Consider the following 23,572-nt stretch of genomic DNA (forward strand, 5'->3'; position numbering starts at 1 on the left):
CATCTAAAACCAAACTTGTTGCTCGTGAGTTATCTTTTGTCCTCTCTGATATTATTGACTCTGCATTTCGTGTCGGTGTTTTTCCAACGAGTCTCAAAGAAGGAAATGTAACTCCAGTATTTAAAAAGGTGATCGAAATATCTTTCCTAATTATCGCCCTATAACGATACTCCAATTTTTTAGTAATGTAATAGAGAAGCTCCTTGTTAATTGCCTAACGAACTGTCTAACAAAATTTAACAATTTGACACCTAAGCAGTTTGGTTTTCGTGCTAACTTATCAACCGAATTAGCACTGATAAAACTAACTGACAGCATAAAGCACTTTATTAATAATGGGCGCGGGCGGTATTGGTTGATTTAACTAAAGCTTTTGACACTATGAACCACTCCGTTTGGTATGCTAAACTTTAATAATTTGGAAGTTGTGGACCTGCTTTAGCTCTTTTGCAAAACTACCTTACTAACAGAACCCAGGTTGTTAGATATGGAAGCGTTTTATCCTCTCCAATAGCAAGCAACCAGGGCGTTCCACAAGGATCAATTTTGGGTCCTCTGTTATTCCTTATTTACACTAATGACTTACCATCATCGCTTAACTGTTCTGAGTACATCCTCTATGCTGATGATACAACGATATTCACTAGAGATAAGGACATTGACAGTCCACTAAGAAAGTTAAACGCCGATGTCATGAATCTTGTTTCTTGGTGCAAGAATAACTTGGTTAACGTAAACCTTGTTAAAACAAAGTTTCTGTTATTTCATTCGTCTAAAAAAAAAAGACCTACAAGAACCCCTCAACTATACAATGATAACTACGTCAATGCCCCATCTAACTTTATTACTTTTCTAGGTGTTACATTAGACCCCCAACTTAAGTATAACATTCACGTAAACTCTGTCACTAAGTCTGCTTTTCGCATCCGCGTGCTCATTCGAACGAGACACTGTTTTCAGCAACATATTCTAAAATCACTTTACTACGCTTTCATTAACAGTCACCTTACTTACTGCATTTCATCGTGGGGCAACACATACTCCGCACACTTGACTTCCCTCATTCACCTTCAGAACCGGGCGGTCCGAATAATCACCCACAGTTCATACACCGCATCAGCAGCGCCTATTTTTCGCACTCTAGAAATTTTAGCCTTAACCTGCACATTTCAACTCAAACTAGGTCTTATACTGCATAGTAGAAACAGTGACATTGCAACTGAGTTACTTCCCCTAACGCAACTTTTTAAAACAAATAATGCGCGGTTTTCTGAAAATAATAATCTCTTGCTTTCTAAAATAAACACTAACTGCGGTAAAATGACAGCCTTCTTTTCTGCAATTTCGTTTTGGAATTCACTGCCATCAAATATTAAATCATGCTTTTCACTAAACTGTTTCTGGCGGCTTCTAAACAGTTCTTACTAACAACATACCTTACCTGAATAATAGACAAGTGTATATATCTTTACATATGCATGTGTATGCATATGTATATATATATATGTGTGTGTGTGTGTGTGCGTGTGTGGGTACCCGCCGTGGTTGCTCAGTGGCTATGGTGTTGGGCTGCTGAGCACGAGGTCGCGGGATCAAATCCCGGCCACGGCGGCCGCATTTCGATGGGGGCGAAATGCGAAAACACCCGTGTGCTTAGATTTAGGTGCACGTTAAAGAACCCCAGGTGGTCAAAATTTCCGGAGTCCTCCACTACGGCGTGCCTCATAATCAGAAAGTGGTTTTGGCACGTAAAACCCCAAATATTATTATTATTATGTGTGTGTGTGTGTGTATGTACGTATGCGTGTTTGTATACATTCATTACTGTGTGGCCACGCTTGGTTTTCTGGGTTTATGTTCATAAATTATTAGCCGTTTTTAAATTGCTTTTGTTGCATTATTGGATTGCGCACTGTTGCATAATCATTACACTCCTATTCAAATACTGTAATGTTCATACTTTGTGGGGTCTCTCACACCCGTACTCTTGGGACAAAGGAACGACAACACAGTAGTGCAAACAATCACAAGGGCATTTATTGCACCTTTCATAGATCAGTGCCTGCTAGCCGAGCTGCTATCCACAAAACATGCCGATGGGCGCGCGACAAATCTAGAAGTCCGACTTACCGCGGCCTGGTAGCGAGCGAATATGTTCGCCCCATGCTGGATCCCAAGGCCTGGTCGTTCGCGTGTATGGTCACGCGAATCGTGGCGCGTTCGAGGGCGGCCACGCGAGGCGGTCTCGCAGAAGCATGGGTCGGCGCGCACGCGGGATACGTCCCCGCCGCGCGCCGACCCGCGGGGCAGGAGGGTCGCTGCACGTGCGGCACGACCGTCCCGCTTGCTGTCTCCAACCCAACAGCCCGAGCGCCTTGTCTCCCGATGCCCGAGTAACCCCGCAGCGGCGCGACGCTCGCGCCATCTCTCGCACCGCGCTTGTACCACCCGACCGCCGCGGGCGCCAGGCCACGCGGCGGGCGAAGCCGCCCTGCAGGAGACGAGCCATGCGGGAAAACTAGATCTCAGGGGAGGCGTGAGAGTCACGCATCCCCACATCCCCCCAACCTTAAATCACTACATATTCCGGCGAGACATGTGACACGGTCTAACATCAAACTGTGCTTCGCAAACAAGGTAGAACGTTAAACAGTGGTCGCGCCGAAGAAATGTCCGCACGCTGTCCATAACATGCGAGCCGACATTGTCCTTGGGTGCACCGCTGGCGTCCGCCGGTCACAGCGGCAGCTTTGCAGACTCGACGGCACGATGCCAGGCCAGGACTCCGGAGACGACGACGCAGTAGTCGGTAAGAGCAAGCGTCGCTCGCGCCGACGCGCCCTGCTGGGAAGAGCCGCCGTAGCTGTCGGTGACCGCCGGCTCTTTTGTCCGCCACCGAGGGTTGTGAGCTGGATGCAGGAGGCCGCCGAAGTCGCCGCGCCGAACTGGCCACAGCATCACCATCGCCCGGGGTGGCTCGATCGTAGTCCGGGGCAGCAGCAGACGATGTGCAGGTGACGGCAAACCAGGGGTGACTCCAATCACGCTGCGTAAACTCAACACACTCGGCAAACACTAAAGTAGTGCAAGGGAGAGGAATTATGCATGCGCATCGCCCACGTGGTACGATGTTCAACTCGGCTAGCAAAAGATCGGGCAGCTACTCAGATGCTAAGTTCACGTGAACGAAGCTCGCTTTCTTGAGTCGAACGAGTAATTTCAATTCGTGCGAGGCTAAATAGAATGAGGGAAGCGAATTGCAACACCTCAACGCCACGGTCCACCAGGTTGTGTCCCCCCACGTGCGACAGGCAGCTTCGTAAAGCCTTAGGCCTAAAGCGTCGCTACCCTGACAACAACCGGCATCCAAAAACAACACCCAAAATGAGCGCAAAACAGGCAGCCGCGAGGAGACGTTAGCTCTGTGAGGTGGTCCTACTCCGCTCGGTGCTCAAAGCATCCGAGTTGACGGCGCCCACCGTCCCAGACGGTGTCGGAGCGCCCGGTGCCAGGCCGCAATACCAGTCAGCCCGTAGTGGCACCCGTGGCCCGCGGCCACCCGGCTCCCAGAGCCGCGACTTCATCCGAGTCAAAGAGATAGAAGAAGCTATTTACATAAGAAATTCGGATCACCCACGAGGCTTCCGTACTCACTCGCTTCAGGCTTGCCCCTGCTCTGCGGGCGCTCAGCCTCGCTCTCCCAGGATGCAGACCACGTGGCTCTCGTACTGACGAATTTCATTAAAAAAAACACTTGCGGAAAGGCTTAGCATGTTGACATGTTCAAACACACTACAGCCACCATCACCTCGCTCAGGAAAGCACGCCGCCGACGCTAGCGATCAAAATTCACGCTAGGCCTACGCTTCGGTTCAAACAAAGGTCTCGAACGAAGCAGAACTGTTAAAACTATCGTCCGATGCCCCAAGAGGCCCCACGTTGGGCGCCAGATGTGGGGTCTCTCACACCCGTACTCTTGGGACAAAGGAACGACAACACAGTAGTGCAGACAATCACAAGGGCATTTATTGCACCTTTCATAGATCAGTGCCTGCTAGCCGAGCTGCTATCCACAAAACATGCCGATGGGCGCGCGACAAATCTAGAAGTCCGACTTACCGCGGCCTTGTAGCGAGCGAATATGTTCGCTCCATGCTGGATCCAAAGGCCTGGTCGTTCGCATGTATGGTCACGCGAATCGTGGCGCGTTCGAGGGCGGCCACGCGAGGCCGTCTCGCAGAAGCATGGGTCGGCGCGCACGCGGGATACGTCCCCGCCGCGCGCCGACCCGCCGGGCAGGAGGGTCGCTGCACGTGCGGCACGACCGTCCCGCTTGCTGTCTCCAACCCAACAGCCCGAGCGCCTTGTCTCCCGACGCCCGAGTAACCCCGCAGCGGCGCGACGCTCGCGCCATCTCTCGCACCGCGCTTGTACCACCCGACCGCCGCGGGCGCCAGGCCACGCGGCGGGCGAAGCCGCCCTGCAGGAGACGAGCCATGCGGGAAAACTAGATCTCAGGGGAGGCGTGAGAGTCACGCATCACCACAACTTTCATGTGTATGGAATTATTCTTGCTCATTTCTGTGTCATTTTCAACTACCTGATGTTTCATTAATTACTTCTAATATGTTGATTGTAATTTCACGCTTCCGTTGCTAATCCTATATTCTCTATTTTTATACAAGTTATAACAGGAGGTCCCCCGGACAGTTTTTACTTTGGGACCTCCTTCTGTATTACATTTCCTTTGTAATTGCAGTAATGTCTAATTATAATAAAATTGAATTGAATGATTAACAGCGTGTTAGCCGTCGTCTGCTACGGCAGGACCAGCATAGGCGGCGCCACTGTCGAGGCCGCGCCGAACGCGGGAGGGGAGCGGAGGCGGAGGGAAGTGGTTGGCGCTACTTTTGAAGTTTGAGGGGTTTTAAGAGGGATGCGCCAGAGAGCAGCCTGGGTCCTGTGTATTTCTTATACATGGTGCGTTTCTGCCGTGGAAATGTGGTGTGTCCCGAATTAGTTCACTGCTAATCGCATAAACATCGATATTCATCGTGAGATCAGTTCTCTTGTATTTTTTCCCTAGGAAGCAACACTGCTTCACAGAGTCATAAGACAAAAGGCATCGGTGTGCAGCAGTTCGCGTTCCCTTAATTTGCCTTACACGAGCCCATTCCCAAATATGGCTGCATCGCCACTCTTCCAGTGATTCTGACGTCAGGTACCTAAGCTCCAGTGTTCTAACAACAAAGCGAAGAGAACCGTTAAGGCCAAAGTACACGCACGCGTCCCGGCGCGCGAAAGCATGCACCTTGTGTTTACCGCACGTCGGGAGTAGTGGCGGTTTGAACCTACAAGAAGCGCGCCAGCATGCGCCAATTTGGCTCACTATTTTCGCCTTGGTAGACACCGTTTCGTACTTTTGTGAGGTAGCCAGAGTACCGATACTTGTCTCGAGAAGATATCTGTGCTCGAGCCGCGCTTCGACGCGTACGATCTGTCCTGCACCATATACGCATGCATAGTGCGCAGTCAGAGGGCCAAGCAGCTTTTGTAAGTTCAGTGTGTCGCCCAAAGCTTCACAGTTGTTGAGAGTCCTAACACTGCCAAAGAGAAGAAGCCGCAAAGTCGACGACAAAGTTGAGAATCTGTAACATCACGTGCCGTTGCGGACCGCTACAAGACTAGAAGAAGAAGTTCTGCTTCGCAGCGCACACGCATCGCCGCAGGCAACGCCCAGACTATATAGCTTCCGAGCGACCTGTTTAGGAGTGGACGAGCGAGCGCGACTTTTCGAGGCTCACGGTCATGCACTCGAACGCTGCTCCGCTGTCGCCGCGGCGTCGACGCAACACCGACGTTCAGCGAGGTGGGCGCGAAGGCCGCGCACCTGCGGCGTCCGACGGGAGCTCCGGTGTACGGCACAGCAAGACGTGCGCAGCCAGCACCATCTCTCGTGGACCGAGCAGACCACAAGAGCAGGTCTCAAGTCCAGATGGGTGAGTGGCGGAAACGAGGTTCGTTAGCACTCAAAATGATGCTGGGTGAGGCACCTCGACGGCAGTATTCAATATTGCCCGCCCAAGCTTGCAGCAAACGTGTACTCCTGTTAGAAGGTTTACACAAATAATTACGGTCGGCACAAGTTAACTACAATGTACTCCACCAGTATTCATGATATCGGTGGGAGGGGCCTAGAGGCAGCGATTTCAGATTGCAATTTCGGTTCATATGGCGAGGAGGGGGTTCTGGGTTGTTGGAGTCTATACAATAGCAGTGCTTCTACTCCAACTTGCAATGATAAAGTGGGAATACTCGGACGAACATGTAGTGAGTGATGACCTGTTTCATGTTACAGATTTACTGTAGCTAACAGTCACCCGAATGCACTTTTTCTAAAACAGTGCTCAAGTCACCAGTCCCGGTCACGTATCGCCTCGGCAACCGCATTCCCCCGGCCCGGCGACGGACAGAGGCCAGGCGATGGACGTCAATGACCAGCGCCACATGCAACTATCCGTGTTCAAATCAGGGCCGAAGAAGAGCGGCGCTAAACAGCGACATAAGCAGCGCAGGGCGGCCGCCAGTTCTCCGCGTCCAGATAGCACCCGCAACCACAGGTATTTGAACGCACTGCGCAAACAGTTAGGCCCATTTTTGTCAGAATATCAGCGTACACACATAGAAGATAGGAATGCTCTCAATGCTGGCGAAGTTCAAGCTTTTAAATCTACGTGGACGTAAACGTCGACGCAGTAAGTAGTATAAGCAACAGACGTGTAAAAGCTTCGAATTGACATTAGTCAGAAGTGACGTCATAAAAATTGTGTTTCATCACTAGATATTGTGTAAGCGTATACATGATAATGCGTTATTAGCCTTATTACTAGTTTTCCTTACCTTAATATGTTTGCACTCATCCGCTGCTTCAGTGTTGGAATGCTATAGTAGCGCGTATAGGCCGCTGCCTAGAGAAACATCAAGGCACAACGAAGGGCACTCACGCAATCCCCACACTGTATACCATCCCAAACTTCTCGAGTTTACTGGCATGTGAGGCTCCAGTGATCGCATATTAATACATCGTCGCTGCCGTCGCTAATCTGTGGTTCAATGACAGCTGCATGAACACCTTCCAGGTCACCGCAGCCGATCACCGCAAACAAAGCTGCTGCAAACGAGCTTCTGTCCAACGTCAGCTCACCGTCAGAAGCAGCACCAAGTGCCGGTGCTGTTCTCTCATCGCCGTCAGGGAATGTTGGAAGTTCTTCGCCTACCGAGTCGCCGCATCTCGCTGACACCCACGTCACATCACCTCCGGCACCTGCCGAGGATGTCGTCAGTCCCACCAAGCAGTCAGGCCGCCGCAGAAGGGAAAGCGACAAGGAGCGCAATAAGCACGAGGTCAGGACATCGGCAGCACCAAGGTCTGGTCCGGCGTCAAGCTCAAAGGCTGCCAAAGCGACCGGAAGGTTTGCAGTGCCGGGGTTTCTTGAGGTTCCAGCGGCGAAGACGTCACAGGGAGCTGCAGAACAAATCACCTCTGCACCTCTGTCCAGCGACGAGCGTCAGAGCCGAGACGAGCCAGAGAAACGCGGCAGAGCCGACGCGGGAAACGATCTGATGTCGCCGCCCACTGAAGGGTCGCCTGAGGCGATGGGAGAAACCGTGCCCACCAAGTCCACGCTTAAAGGCCCGGTGAGGCGCGTGTCAATTTGGGGCGAAGATTTCAGAAAGGGAAGCGGCTCGGGCCAAGAAGAAGCACGGAACGCTATGAAGAAGTGGCGACTGAGCCGGGCCTCTTTCAAGGACCCCATGGCCACCGAGGACATAGGCACCTCACGCACAACCCGCAGCACGATCGCGTCGATTATGGCCAGAATGAATCGCAAGATGTCCATGCGCTGTAAGTAATGCTGTGAGCTCCTCAGATGTTACTGCAAAAGATTAGTGAAAGAAATTCTGGCACTGCGATCGTTCAACACCATGAGAATGAAGCTGAAGTTTATTCGAGTGTGGCAATATACCACTTAGGAGGAGGACAAAGGGCGACTATGCCTGAGTAGACCTGCTCTGCCATTAGAATATGCATTGCACTTGATAGTTTGCACATGAAGTGTAATCCTCGCACTTCTCACTAGAATTTATCGACGTCCAACCAGCCTAGATGGTGCACATTTGACAGCATGATTGACTGCGCACAAAACTAGAACCACACGAGGACACATTGACAGGGCACACGCTATCCTGTTAGTTATATTTTTGTGTTTTTGTTGCGCAGACAAATATGCTATCCAATATATGCGCCTGAGGCTTAAAATGGTTCTGTCATGCCATGTTTTAAGCTTAGTCATTTTACGTTTCAACGCACTTGTAGTTTATTTACAAACAATGCAAAGCAGTTTAGTCTCCTGGCACATTCGTAATCATTGTGAAATGTTTCTTTTTTAATAGAATGTGGAAAACAGTTGCATGGTTCGTAAAATTGCGAAGTCGTTTGAAGCCACGAAGAGCAAGTGTAAGCGAATGCATCGTTCCCATGCTGTCTGAAATACTATAGTTGCAGCTCTTATAAACACTAAAGCCAGGGTTCCGTCTGGTGAGTTTTGCAGGAAACTATATGGTCAGCTCGACATCGCTGTCCTTTCTTGCTCATGTTTATAGGTTCGGAAGAGCGACCGCTAAGCTATGAAAAGCTCATAGCCAAATCTTATCTGTTGTTTAGCGCTAATTAAACTTATGAGGTATTGTGTTCGCCGAAAGATTACATGTATCAGGCCGCGGCTTCTAGGTGGAGACATACTTAATACTGTTTATGAGAAACGTAACTAAATTTTTCTGTTGATCAACTTGGTCTTTCGCCCAAAATGTTCGTTTAAGTTATGTATCTAACTAGCGTTTAGTGCCACTTAATGAAATCCCAGATCAGTACCTTGGCTTGTAAGGGACGCACCACTCCTTATATATTATTATTTTCCTAAATGTTCGCCGTCAACATACTCACTAATAGTCGTCAAAGCAAAGAGCCCAAAAGCTTCGCTTACATTCATTCGCTGAGCGTTTGGGATCGGCATATTTCTTATTTTTTTTAAATGCGTCAATGCTCATCGATTTTAGTGCACTAGATGTCAGGCAAAACTGTTTTTCCCGTCCCAATTACTTGGAGCTCCTGAGGTAAATGTTTAATCCTCAGTGTGATTTGCAACGTTTGAATGTCATGCATATTTATTAGCTAGGAAGCAATAAAATACGGAAACAGATCAGCCAGCGTCATTGTTAAGGAGTTAGGGGGTTGCGCGTGTAAGCCGCTCTGTCCAGTTACGCACAAATGACGTAACCACAACACATTACGGTTGCACTGACCAAGATATACACACCACATTATATGCGGATTCGCCTTTGAATGTTTATGTGGAGAGAACACGAACATGCAAAATGCAAATAACGGAAGTTCCGGCAGATAGATCTGCCTTCGTAACAACAAACAACGTACACATGACGCACCCGGTCTTATGGGCGCGCGATTAAGTATCGCATTATTTTACGGCAGCAAAGCGTATCGCTAGTTTTCCCTGGAACATGGATTACAAAGATATGCCTAATTGAGCCCGTAGTTGAAGAAATATTTTAAGATGCGCATTCAATGTTTGGTTAAACAGTAGATAAGAGTGGAAATTTGACTATTCGAACGGGTTCGAAAAGACAGTGAGGTACGCAATTTCGACAATTGCACGTCAAACTGCGGTTCCACGGGCGACTCGTAAATTGTAACCCGAGCGTGGCATAACAATGGAAGGTGGCCAATGCTCCAGAAGAGTGAGCATCGGTATTACAAGGCACTGATTTTATAATGATGATCCATGTTAATTTAATCAGTATATATATATATATATATATATATATATATATATATATATATATATATATATATAGTAGGCTTGTTATTCACCGATCATTTCCGTGTCTTCCGGATGGGTGTGCATGTTTTACGTGCAAATTCGCAAGTGTTCTTATAAGCTTATTCGAGTATAAGTGGGAGCCAACTCAACGATGGTCTTATGCCGTTTGAGTCGGTGTGTTCATCCTGTGCGATATTCAAGTGGGAGTCTAGGTTGTAAGCTACCTTATTGTTCCTCGCAGCTACCGTGGACACCACTGCGCGTTCGTTTATTCCGGAGCACAAGAGCACGCTGTTCATGGCCAGCGTCGTGTTCATGGCCATCCTGTGCAGCGTGACCGCTGCCACCCTCCTGTTCTTCGTCACGCGCAGTGATCCTGCTGCCCAGGTTGCCTGCAGGTGCGACACTTACAAGGGGGGGGGGGAGGGTCTTGGCTAGCACTTAGCACCGCGAACTCTCTAAATATGTGATAGCTATAGTGATGATTGTGCCGCATCGGCAGCTGCGCGCGCGTGCGTCAGGGTCGATGCACACTTTCAGGTATCAGTCGTACCTGTGACAAAGTTGCGATGACGTGTGTAATGGGACGCGTTCGCATACGCTCAACATACCTCTAGTTTTCTTTTAGTACCTCCAAAGCAGGTGAAGTCTGCCCATATATATATATATATACATATGTGTGTGTTTGTGTGTGTGTGTGTGTGTGTGTGTGTGTGTGTGTGTGTGTGTGTGTGTGTGTGTGTGTGTGTGTGTGTGTGTGTGTGTGTGTGTGTTGCGTTGCGGATGTAGCATATGAAGATATATTTACAATTTCCAATATTTACAAGAGAGGCAACGATACATAAACAGTATGGCTGTAGAGACCGATTCCACCTCTCCACATCAAATCATCGTCTTCTGACTGGCGCCACTCTTGGCTGCCCCGTATCGTAAACCCTGCCTGTAAAGGAGCTTTCTCGGCGGTAACTATAAGCGAAGTGAACTCGCGGAAAACTAAGGCTTCAGCCAAGACGCACGTAGAACGTCAGTGGGGACAGGCAAGTTCAGTGGAGCGATCTCGTAGTTAATATCGCCAAGCTGACGCAATATTGCGTAGAGCCCTGTGTAGCGCGGCAGCAGCTTTTCAGACAAGCCGATGCGGCGACGTGGTTTCCATAGGAGGACAACGGAGCCTGGAGGAAATCGAACGTCTCGATGTTGGCTGTCGTACCGGATCTTCTGCGCGGCCTGAGACTCAGTGAGCAAGAAGCCGGTAATGCGGCGGACCGTGCGAGCCCGGTGGAAGGCGTCTTGAGCCTATTCAGTGGGAATGTCTATCGAGGAAGGAATCAATGTGTCAAAGGGCAAAGAAGGGTGGCGGCCGAATAAAGGATGAAAATCCAGTGCGCTTATGACAAGACGAATTATAGGCGAAGGTCATGAAGGGTGACATGCTGTCCCAAGCACTGTGGTCGTCAGAAACGTACACTTATTTATTTTTTATTGAAATATATCACAGGTTCCTATAGAAACATTATGTGAAGGGGTATATACTAAAAACTGTAAGATCAATAACGTCGAGCGAATGTTTTCGCGTTTTGCAATACAAGTAATCAGTACATTATCAACACAACAAAATTATTGAATGCACTGGTCATGTTGGGTTAGTATTGATTAGGGCAGTAAATGCAGATACGAAAGTTTTGCTAAGTGCGTTTGCTAAAGTAAGACCAGCAAAAGCGACGCCTTTAGTACCAATCAAACACGTTATACAATGGCTATATAGTTCATTAGAACAAAAAATGAGATAAGCTATGAAAACAGGGCGTGCAGTTCCTTCTTGAATGGGTTGTTACGATCTCGACCGAGTGAGGTGGGCCTTCACCGCAAGAACCAGGAAACGACGACGAAGCCGGGCATAGTGATGATGAAAAAAAGTAGAAAAGATTGTATTCACTTCATTGGTACATGGAAGTGATCCTCATCTGATCCTCGAGCACTCCTGATTAACACGGGGACCAGCACGGCCTTAAATAACCCCTGGCGGTCCTCGGGTTGCCGATGTCTTTTTCGGGAGCCTATGGAAGTATTAGTGCTTTCGCCATCCATCCTTTTGCGTCATCTCGGGAACAACTGGGTGGCGCCTTTGCGGTAATATGGTCGGTGATCTCCTGATCTTCTCTTTGCCTTTCCTTCGCCCAACGCCGTTTCGGAGAAGAGGGCAATTATGCTGACAAGGCAACGCCCGCTTGAAGGTCTCTCACACCCGACATGTCGATCATAACAGCCCACCCTCCGGCACATGAGGTCTCGGAGGGGTTGCAGTATGCAAGCACCTCGAAGAGACCGGTAGACCTCGTGCCTCTTGCACGAGGTATACCGTGCCGGTGTTTGACCGATCGTTCCAAGGCCTGTCTGGTGACACCTTCTAGAAATAAACCACGCCAAGCCCAAAGTACAACAAACAGAGAGCATCCAACCAACCACGGGTCTGCCAACTTCATACGTTCTTCACCTAAAATCCTGTCGTAATCGTAGCTGCAGCCCTCGTTCGAGAGTTCTGAAAACATAACAATGGAGAAAACCGAATTTCAGAGCGTACTTCAACCAGCCTAATGCCTAACGTTTTTTCGTTTCGTTTTTCCGAGAAAGCCACGGCTGTCGAAGGACAGAGAACGTATTCACACCCAGCAATAATGGCGTTAATCATAAATTCACAATGGACAAACAAAACGAACTTGAAGAAAAACAAAGAACAAAAAGGGGACCCTCACAACAAACAAGAAACTTATGGATGCGCCTAATTTAGCAATTATTAACTCTTAATGCGCACTCGAATGGATCGTTGTCGGAAGGCTTTCGGGCCTCACCGAAGGCAACAAAGGGCGCCAGGCATACGCTGCCCTCTGCGTCGTCTGCTACTTTGTGCACCCACGGCTTGCTTTTTTGACCCTCAGAAGGAGGCCCTAAACGCGGGAAGAATTGCCCGCCTGCTTTCTTCTTCACTTTCGCGGCGCATTCTACTGCAGCGACAGTCTGACTGGTCCTGTTTGTACACGCATGTCTCCGCCCCGTTGAGCCTTACAACCGCACCCCTACTCGCAGAGGCGCGTTCTGATTTGTTGTTAGGTGACGCCTTCGCTTGCTCACCCGCCAGAACGAACCCTCTGAAGTTCTGCGTAATGGCCTGCTCCCTTGTCTTACGGGCTGTGATGTGGCGACTTTCTCTATTCTTCGTGGAGGCGAATACTTGGCTCGCTTGATCTGGCGCTGTTTAACAAACTTCTGCCATGCTAGGCGGTCGTGTAATGCGCCTCTGAAGTTCCCGACCGATGGGTTCCTGCCCTGCTGGACCACCCTGGCATTCTCCTCCCCTTTTGACGATTCTGAAAGTCGCTCAAGTGCGGAGGTACGAGAGAGTTTTTCAGTGCCTCCTCGAACGTTTTGGAGCTGTTTAAACTTGTCTCGTCTCCGCAAGGAACGTTCTCCGGAATAGCCCTTGTTTATATTTTGGCGGCGTAATTGCTCGCTTCTTCCGTCGCGATTCCTTCTTTAACAACGTTCAGTAGGTTTAAAGAGCTTTCGCAATGTGTCAGTGCCAAATTAGTCTCTAATTCCTCTGATAGCCCTTGCTGCGGTATTCTCAATCACCCGGATGCCTCCTCGCTAGCGCTTTTTTCACTGATTTCACTGGCTGTATGCTGTGCTCCATGAGTGTCTCTGTCACGAGGCATATTTATGGCTTCGTTGCTGCGATTTATTTCTGCCGCGATCTCTTGAGTTTTGAACGCGTGATAGCTTGGAGCGTATGGCCGCCAAAACTCAGGCCCTTTTCTTCAAGATAATTTCCGAGTGATTAGAAAATAAGTATGGATAGTGCTTCGACAGATTTGGCGTTACTGCTGCTTTAGTCAGCAATAGTCCGAACGGCCCTTCAATTTTTACGCTGGCTGTGGGCTAGCAAACACTACTATTCTCGACTACCTGCCCGATCCACGCATATTCACCGGTGAAATCCTCAGGCTTCACAAACGCAGGGTGGACAATGTCCATTGTCGCAGCTGAGTTCCTAAGTACTGTACGCGGTATCCACTGACTACTAGGTTTCAAAGGTAGGGTCCCAAGAGGGCCAAGTTGTGATCAGCATCTTTCACAAAAGAAAAACCAATTCTAGGCTTCAGACAGGCAATTGCAAGGTGTCCAGGCTCCTGGAAACGGAAACAGACGCGATTTTTTAGCCTGAAACGTTTTTACTATTTTTCTTTTGTCTTTTACTGCGGTATTATTCTCTCCTAACTTAACGGCCTGCACTTCTTTTGTCCCTCCTCCAGCCTTTTCGTGGTGAATAGGGTGCCTGTTTTCCTCTTTGCTAAGTTAATGAATGGCAAGACACGCGTTTTCTCGGATTTGCGACGTGCGGCGAGTTCATCCACTAGCGCTGCAGCATGTTCCAAGCCCTTTTCGCCCGACCTATCTCGAATCCACAGGCGCATCTCTTCGCTCAAGTACCTATTGAACTGATCCATGCAGATTAACTCAACAACCTTTTCTTGACAACCGAACGCGTCTTCCTCTTTTAACCACTCAGTTAAACTGGCTTTCAGCTTGTAAGTGAAATCTTGAAAAAATTCACCCGGTGTTCTAGCTGCCTCACGAAAACGCCGACGGAAAGCCTCCGCTGAGAGCAGATATTTCCTTAGCAACGCAGCTTTGACTTTATAATAGTCATCTGCGTCGTCTCTCGTTAGCCTTGCAATTATTTCGGTTGCTTCACCAGGAAGAACGGTCAGAATTTGTCGCGGGCAACTTTCTAGTGCGAACCCGTTTTTCACGCAGGTTCGTTCAAAAGTAATGAGAAACAATCCCATGTCATCGTTTACCTTGTACGATGGCATGAGATCCCTTATTTTTTCTTCTGCTTCACCTGAACGTCTTTCTTTTATTGAGATGTTATTTACAGATTGCATGGCCAGATCCCGCTGCGCGTCTAGTTCCTTTAGCTTAGTTCGTGAGCTCTCTGTCTTTCTTCTGCAGCTCTCTGCTGCTCTTGTTCCTCTATTTCTGCAGCTCTCTGCTCCTCTCATTCCTTTCTTTCTGCAGCTTCCCTTTGATCAGCTTTGTCCTGCTCACGTTCCGCTTCTCAGCTCGTTTCTCTATCTTTCCATGCTTCTCAAATTTCTTCCTCAGCAGTATTGCACTTCTCAGTCGCCTCAATAAGCTGCGGCTTCCTCAGTCATTACCTGACCTGAATTTCAATTTCTTCACATACTAATAACAACTCTGGCTTTTTCCGTTTGCTTAAGTCCGTGGTCAATCCCGAACGAGGCTTTCCTTACTCTGCTGTGACATGAGCAAGCTTTCAACAGGAGCCTGTGCGTACAGAAACTAATTTGCAGTTTAAGAAAACGCACGAGCTAAAACTTGGCCAATTCTGAAAGAAAGTCAAGCGCTCGCCATTATGCTGAAGCCAGGACGAAGCGCGGAGTACCCCGTCGCTGCGAACCAGTTATGATCTCGACCGGGTGAGGTGGGTCTTCGCCGCAAGAGTCAGCAAACGACGACGAAGTCGGGCATAGTGATGATGAAAAAAGTAGAGACGATTGTATTCACTTCATTGGTACTCATGTGACTTCATGTGACTCTCATCTGAGTCTCGAGCACTTCTGATTAACACGGGGTTGAGCACGGCTTTAAATAACCTCTGGCGGTCCTGTGGTTGCCGACGTCTTCTTCGGGAGCCTATGAAAGTATTAGTGCTTTCATCGTCTATCCTTTTGTGTCCGCTCGGGGGGAATGGGTGACGCAGTCTTGACCTTCAGTTTGCTTTTCTTCGTCCATCCTTATGTGTGCGCTCGGAGGAACCGAGGTGGCGTCCTTGCGGTGATGTGGTTGGCGATCTCCCGATCTTCTGTTTGCTTTCCCTTTGCCGATCCTTTTGTTCCAGCTCGAGGAATAAAAGGGTTGACACCGCTTCGGAGGAGAGGGCAATTATATTGACAACGGGACGCCCGCTTGAATGTCTCTCGCACCCGACAGGTCAATCATAACAGAGTCAGGGTTTCGCATGTCGACCACTCTATCGTGAAGACCATTCCAATAGGAGACAGCATGTTGTAAAGTTGAGCATGTTGTTGAATTGAACATGCTCTCAGGAACGGAGGAAGCCTAAAAACAGTGAAGAAGAAACTAGAAATTGGCAAGAATCAGATGTATGCGTTAAGAGACAAAGCCGGCAATATCATTACAAATATGGATGAGATAGTTCAAGTGGCAGAGGAGTTCTATAGAGATTAATACAGTGCCAGTGGCACCCACGACGATAATTGAAGAGAAAATAGTCTAGAGGAATTCGAAATCCCGAAGGTAACGCCGGAAGAAGTAAAGAAAGCCTTAGGAGATATGCAAAGGGGGAAGGCAGCTGGGGAGGATCAGGTAACAGCAGATTTGTTGAAGGATGGTGGGCAGATTGTTCTAGAAAAACTGGCCACCCTGTATATGCAATGCCTCATGATTTCGAGCGTACCGGAATCCTGGAAGAACGCTAACATAATCCTAATCCATAAGAAAGGGGACGCCAAAGACTTGAAAAATTATAGACCGATCAGCTTACTGTCAGTTGCCTACAAACTATTTACTAAGGTAATCGCAAATAGAATCAGGAACACCTCAGACTTTGTCAAACAAAGGACCAGGCAGGATTCCGCAAAGGCTACTCAACAATAGACCATATTCACACTATCAATCAGGTGATAGAGAAATGCGCGGAATATAACCAACTCTTATAGATAGCTTTCATTGATTACGAGAAAGCTTTTGATTCTGTCGAAACCTCAGCAATCATGGAGGCATTACGGAATCAGGGTGTAGACGAGCCTTATGTAAAAATACTGAAAGATATCTATAGCGGCTCCACAGCTACCGTAGTCATCCATCAAGAAAGCAACAAAGTCCCAATAAAGAAAGGCATAAGGCAGGGAGATACGATCTCTCCTATGCTATTCACAGCGTGTTTACAGGAGGTATCCAGAGACCTGGATTAGGAAGAATTGGGGATAAAAGTTAATGGAGAATACCTTAGTAACTTGCGATTCGCTGATGATATTGCCTTGCTTAGTAACTCAGGGGACCAATTGAAATGCATGCTCACTTTCCTGGAGAGGCAAATCAGAAGAGTGGGTGTAAAAATTAATCTGCAGGAAACTAAAGTAATGTTTAACAGTCTCAGGAGAGAACATCAACTTACAATAGGTAGCGAGGCACTGGAAGTGGTAAGGGAATATATCTACTTAGGGCAGATAGTGACAGCGGATCCGGATCATGAGACGGAAATAATCAGAAGAATAAGAATGGGCTGGAGTGCGTTTGGCAGGCATTCTCAGATCATGAACAGCAGGTTGCCATTATCTCTCAAGAGAAAAGTGTATAATCGCTGTGTCTTACCAGTACTCACCTACGGGGCAGAAACCTGGAGGCTTACGAAAAGGGTTCTACTTAAATTGAGGATGACACAACGAGCTATGGAAAGAAGAATGATGGGTGTAACGTTAAGGTATAAGAAAAGAGCAAATTGGGTGAGGGAACAAACGCGAGTTAATGACGTCTTAGTTGAAATCAAGAAAAAGAAATGGGGGCTTGGGCAGGACATGTAAGGAGGCGGGAAGATAACCGATGGTCATTAAGGGTTATGGACTGGATTCCAAGGGAAGGGAAGCGTAGCAGGGGGCGGCAGAAAGTTAGGTGGGTGGATGAGATTAAGAAGTTTGCAGGGATGACATGGCCACAATTAGTACATGACCGCGGTTGTTGGAGAAGTATGGGAGAGGCTTTTGCCCTGCAGTGGGCGTAACCAGGCTGATGATGATGATGATGTAAAGCCGATATATTGAATACGTTTGTTCGGCTGAACAGGCATCGCAAGCTTCCCTGATTGTGGAGACGACGAGAAGTGCGATGGGCATGAGGAAGCGGCAGCGTAGTAATATGATGACCGTAAATTATTTTATGGAAGAGGCAGATGAGTGAAATGTTTCGACGCGATTCGAGAGACAGAATTGACAGCTTTGATTTCATTTCGGTCGAGCTTGATTGTCGTTTGTAATCGCCAACGATGAAATGCGTCGCACGGTTTTGTATTAGGAGACTGGATAAGGTATGCTTGGTGAGGTGGCCATACGGATGGTGCAAATTCAAGTTGAAGAGAACGAATGCTATGTAGGCTAGCCTTCTGGTGGTTGACGGTGCACTTCAAAGATATCGTTTTAAATAACCAATCTTACGTGATGCTTTTGTGGTTATCTTTTCGATATGGTTGGACCAAAATAAGTCTGGCGTGAGATGGACACCTAATATTTATATAAAGATGTTTGATTTACACAATTGTTGTTAAGTGAGTAGGTAAACGTGGAGTTGATGAGTTTATGGCTGAAGGTAAGTAACTTACATTTATCAAAGTTAAGGGCCATCTGCCAAGATAAGCACCAATTAGCGATCCTGTAAAGGTCCTCTTGTAGGTTGATGTGGTCATTGTGGTCAGGTGAAGACATAACTTAGATATTAGAAGGCTGTGGTCTACGCGGTCGAATGCTTTTGAAAAGTCGATGAATGTGTAGTCAGCCTGGAAACCTTCGTCCATTTACAAAGTAGTTCGTACGTGAATTCTATGAACGTGTCTCGCATGAAAGGCCTTTCCTGAAACCCTGCTGCTTTACAAAAAAGAAGCCATTATTTTCTAGAAACTGAGTGGTTTTTGAGGCGATAATGTGTTCGAGCATTTTGCATGGGACACTTGTTAGTAATGCAAGTATGTAGTTATTAGCTGAATGTTCCTCTCTGTTTTTAAATACAGGGATTATTTTTCCTAGCTTCCAACATCTGTTATCTCACTGGTTGACAAGGACTGTTGGAAAATGTGATACAAGATGGTGCTGGAAATGCCGCCAGCGCTTTTCAGAATGTCCGTGTTAATGTCTTAAACGCCGGAACTTGTCAATACTTTGTTTGTTAATTATTGATAAGACTACTTGAGATGTAATGAGCATTTGTGGTTGGTATGGTAGTTTACTTCAGTAGGCTGTGCATATCGGAATGGTTTTCGTTAGTAAAAACAGCAGCAAAGTATTTATTCAGCATGCTCGAACAGTCCTCAGGTGCAACCGGGTTCCCACTGTCGTCTAACAATACCATGCCTGGGGCGACAACATGCGTTTATTACGGGGGAATTCTGTTGGCTGACTTTTGCGTGCACTGACATGTCTTTAAGGTTCTTGTCGCGGCGTTAGGTAACCCCAGGCGGAAAATCTGCAGGCACCTTCAAAGTGACATTCAAATTAAAATCACCGCAAATAGTTACACACACGAAGGCAAATCTAGCTTCATTTGTACAAGTTCGTACGTGATTTATATGCTTGAATGTTCCTTCTGTAAGAAACAATATATCGGTGAACCAGGACAATCAATGAACATCAGATTAAACGGACATCGCGGGAACACAGGTAAAAAGCTTTCCAAAGCCGTCGCTGAGCATTTCAACCAACCAGGTCATAACTTTGATGAACTTAACCTCTACATCTCACAGTCAAATTGCTATTCTGAACGAGAAAGAAAATACATGAGAATCATACCTTATCCATAAGTTCAAGATATTGCAATGAATATGCATAAACGTTTAAACGGGAGCTTTAGAATCTATTCGCTATGCTAAATTTCAAGCTATAGGCAACAACACTTAGTTTGCTTTCTTAGCGTTCTTTTTTCCTTTCCTCGTCTTTTTTTTTCCAGCAGCCGTGTCAGACGCCGTCGACACACCGCCTAACACGCGGGCGTTGATACGTGGTTGACAGACGGTCGGGTCCCTGGCTTTGTGCACAGCGCTCCTTTATTCTCAATTCGACACGCTAACACACCTTCGCTCGTTGCTGCACTCACCCGCCTTACACCCTCTTTCTTTTGGAAGAACCCCACCCATATATACTGTGGCGAGGAAAGCATATGTCGCCTTAAAGAAAAGTCCACTAGTCGATACATCGGCTCCTGCTTTCACCTTGTTCTCGTTTTGCTGATCGTCTTGAATTTCCATCTCCCGCCTTCCCCGTGTTTTTCCTGCAGTAGGGGGGTCATGGAACTGCTCAAGAACGGAAGTCCGGAGTTGGTGTGCTGCAGCGAGTAAAAATTCTTGTCCCTCAGGGCATAAGCTGCGACGGTAGAGAACGTCGAATGCTCGGAATTGAGACGATCGCAGTTATCACGCCCGCGAAGGTCACGTAGGTCATAAATGGTTAGGACGCAAGCGTCGCTGTCATGCACACCATATTCAGCGTGGTCAACAGGATGACAGGAGAGGCAGTCGGCGTTCCTATGCGAGGGGCCTGACTTTTATAAAACAGCGAATGAGTGTTCTTGGAGCCGTAGCACCCACCCAGTTGTACAGTGGGGTCTTTAATTGACGAAAGCCAGCGCAAGGTGTGGCGATCGGTAGCCACGGAAAATGTACGGCCGCGCAAGTAAGAGCGGAATTTGGCTACTGCCCAAACGAATGCCAGGCACTCCTGTTTAGTAGTTAAAAATCCCTCTCGGTGAGTGACAGGAGGCGTCCGGCGTATGAAATCACGCGCTCTGCTTTACGATGCCATTGGACGAGTACAGCCCCGATTCCCTGGCCACTGGCATCCGTGTGGAGTTCAGTGGGGACACACAGATCATAATCAACCAGTAATGAGGGAGCCACTAGCAAGCGTACGAGGGCGGAGAAGGCTTTAGTTTGAGCAATGCCAGAGATAAAAGCAACGCTCTTCTTTACTAAGTTGGTGGGTGGGTGAGCGGTGTTGGCGAAATTCTTGATGAAACGACGTAAGTACGAGCATGGTCCGACGACGCTTCTCGCGTATGTGGTGGAAGACGGAACAGGAAAGTTCTGGATTGCTTGAATCTTGTCATGGTAGGATTGAACGAGAGCGGCACTGACGAGATGGCGAAGAACGGTAATTTGATGTCATCCAAAGGGCACATGGATGAGTTTAATTGCAGGCCAGCGCGTTGGAAAACCACTATAACGGGCAATAGACGCGTAGATGACTCGCAAAAGCTCGTGAAAGGACTACCACGTCTCTAGATAACACAGACATGTAAACCTTTTGTAGCCGGAAAGTAAGGAGTCTTTCATTCTTTCTAAAGTTGGCGGCTATTAAGAAGACCAAACTGCATAACCTTAAGTTGGTAGAGGCCGTCACGTGTTACGAAGACAGTTTCTCATGGTGTATGCCATCTGCCGAGATTTTCCAATCCAATAGCCTGATCGAAAGTCTATGATTGAAAAGTACTTGGCTCTGTGCAAGCAGTCCAAAGCGTCAAAATGCGGTATGGGGTAGACATCATTGCGCGGAATTTTGTTGAGGTGTCGGTAATTGCACAAAATCGCCAACTACCGTCCTTCTTGACGAGGACAGCAGGGGATGCCCACGGACTGCATGATGGCTTGATAAGGCCTCTAGTCAACATCTTATCGACTTGTTGTATCACTTGTTGTTCAGCATGTGAGACATGGTACGGTCGGCAGCGTTTCGGAGTGGTGTAAATACAATGTGGAACCACTGACGTCTTGGCTAAAGGGTGACCATCAAGGTAAAAAATATCGTGATAAGTTTCCGAGAGACAGTGGAGGTTAGCAGCTTGTGCAGGCAGAAGGTCAGGTGCAATCATCTTGTTAAGTTCGTCTGTGGCTAGAGTAGGTGATTATGAGGTTCCAGTAGAGGGCGACTCAATTTCGACTTCAAGAGCCGATATCTTGCTATTGTTGACTGGCAAGACGTCACCCAAAGACATGCCTCTGGGTACAACTTGAGTCGAGCAGCTAAAGTTACGGAAAGAGAGCGAAGTCTGATTGCCTGTAACGGTGAGCACGGTATGGGAAACGGCCAAATTCCTTTCAAGCAGTATGTCAGTGGTGGGATATAGCTCATAGACGCCGTCAAGAACAGATGGAAACGATATTATTGGGGCGTATGTAGTGGCTTCGCGTGAGACGGATGTCCTCGGGAGAGCATAACCATGGTTGCATGACTGGTGGATTTTAGTAGCTATGGGGAAGTTCAAGCTGAGGAACACTCTAGACGCGCAGTCAAGGAGGGCGAAATGTGGCGATGAAAAGTTTAAATCGAGTATAACCTCGTAAGGGTATTGTACCAAAACGACAAAAAAATACCATTGGTTGGAGGCCCCGCGATGCCAATGCGAGAAGTGCACATACCAAGCACGGTAGGCTTTCCTCCGTCGGGGACTCGGAGGGTGCGTGATGCAGCGGGTATGAGAACTTGGTTCAGGCGTCGGCCCAATCGGGCACTCATCACAGATATGTACGCGCCAGTGGCAAGCAGTGCTGCGACACAGACGCCATCGACTAAAACGTCTATCAAGTTCTGTTAGGTCGCTAAAATTATCACAGGCTTTTGCGGTCGAGTCGTCAATGCAGCGTCTCCTCCGTGAGCTGCTTCGTTTAGTTTTCCGGAGACGAGAGTCGAGGTTACATCGGGGACGGTGGACGACGAGCCTGCGGCTATAGGGACGATGGTCAACGAGCGGGTGGCGAATAGGACTGACGACGTCCGCACGAGTGTCAGTGGGCCTCTTTGATTATCAGCCCCTGACAGTCCTGGACTGCTAGGGACTGCTGTCTTGTATTGGGTTTTCCCGAAGAGCTTCGGAAGCTCCGCCCACCAGTGCGAGAGCTGCCAGAATCGCGTTTTTGACGGACCAGAAGTCGCGGACTGTCCGCGGACTCTCGGAGATGTCAGCAGATTTTTGCTCGCACAAGCGAAAGAAGCTGGCAGACTACGGCTGTGTCAAAAAGATGCGGTCAGCGTACAAAGCCATGCTGTGAATGACGGCGTAAGCTTCTGCGTAATTTGCGTGTTACAGACGGCAAACAGTGCACATTCAGCTTTAGCTTCTGTTACATCAGTGCTTTGTGTGCCATCATGCGAGTTTCTGCCGAAAAGTCTATTTGCTGCAGCTTTTGTCTTAGTGTTCTTTAGGAGAGAAACATAGCGATCAAGCGTACATACTTGCGTTTTTTTAAATGTGTTTCGCGTAATATGTCATGCTCATTGCTATAGGCGTTGTAAACAGCTAGATTTCGCTTTTCAGGTGGATGAAATTGCTGTGCGAGGAAGTTCATCATAGTGCATGCGGCTATTTCACGCCGGCAGCTGGGGCGGCATACAATGCGAGCTTCGCCGATAGCTGTTGACATATACGTTGATCCCTTCCGTTGCCAAGCTAGAGCGTTTACTTTTTCACGAGCAAGATTAGTAGATGGTGTACACGCGGTCTCTTTTAGACACGCGTCGGGCTTTTAATTAGTAGGCGGTCTCATGATCTTTCAGTATATCAGTGGGTGCTCTCTGCACCCACTGATATACAACGGTTAACGGACACGAAGAGCTAAAGCGCGACGTAAGGTGCGCTTTGCGAACATTTTCTGTGCGATCAGGCTGCGATTACACTATACAAGGTTTATGGTAGTGTCGGCGACGTGGCCTCTAAGATTGCATCACTTCGGAGGCCACATTAATGAATTCGCTGGCAAAGGGGCTATCTACGAATAGCTAAGCAGCTACGATAGCAGCAAGTAGAGTGACTTCCGGTCACGGTGCTTTCGAACGAAACATCGAGCAGTACCCGGTAGCTGGATCAAGTGACTG

General features: G+C 48.1%; 1 protein-coding gene across 1 annotated transcript; it reads left to right on the forward strand.

Moving 5' to 3' along the window:
- The first annotated feature begins 5,808 nt into the window (after positions 1-5,808).
- On the forward strand, positions 5,809-22,749 carry LOC142578486 (uncharacterized). The gene is made up of 5 exons (XM_075687869.1): positions 5,809-5,999; positions 6,405-6,620; positions 7,140-7,906; positions 10,141-10,297; positions 22,566-22,749. The coding sequence occupies exons 1-5, from the start codon at positions 5,809-5,811 to the stop codon at positions 22,747-22,749; spliced, it is 1,515 nt and encodes a 504-aa protein (XP_075543984.1).
- The last annotated feature ends 823 nt before the right edge of the window (positions 22,750-23,572 follow it).

Source organism: Dermacentor variabilis, chromosome 4 (genome assembly GCF_050947875.1).
Source record: "Dermacentor variabilis isolate Ectoservices chromosome 4, ASM5094787v1, whole genome shotgun sequence".
Classification (NCBI taxonomy): Eukaryota; Metazoa; Arthropoda; class Arachnida; order Ixodida; family Ixodidae; genus Dermacentor; species Dermacentor variabilis.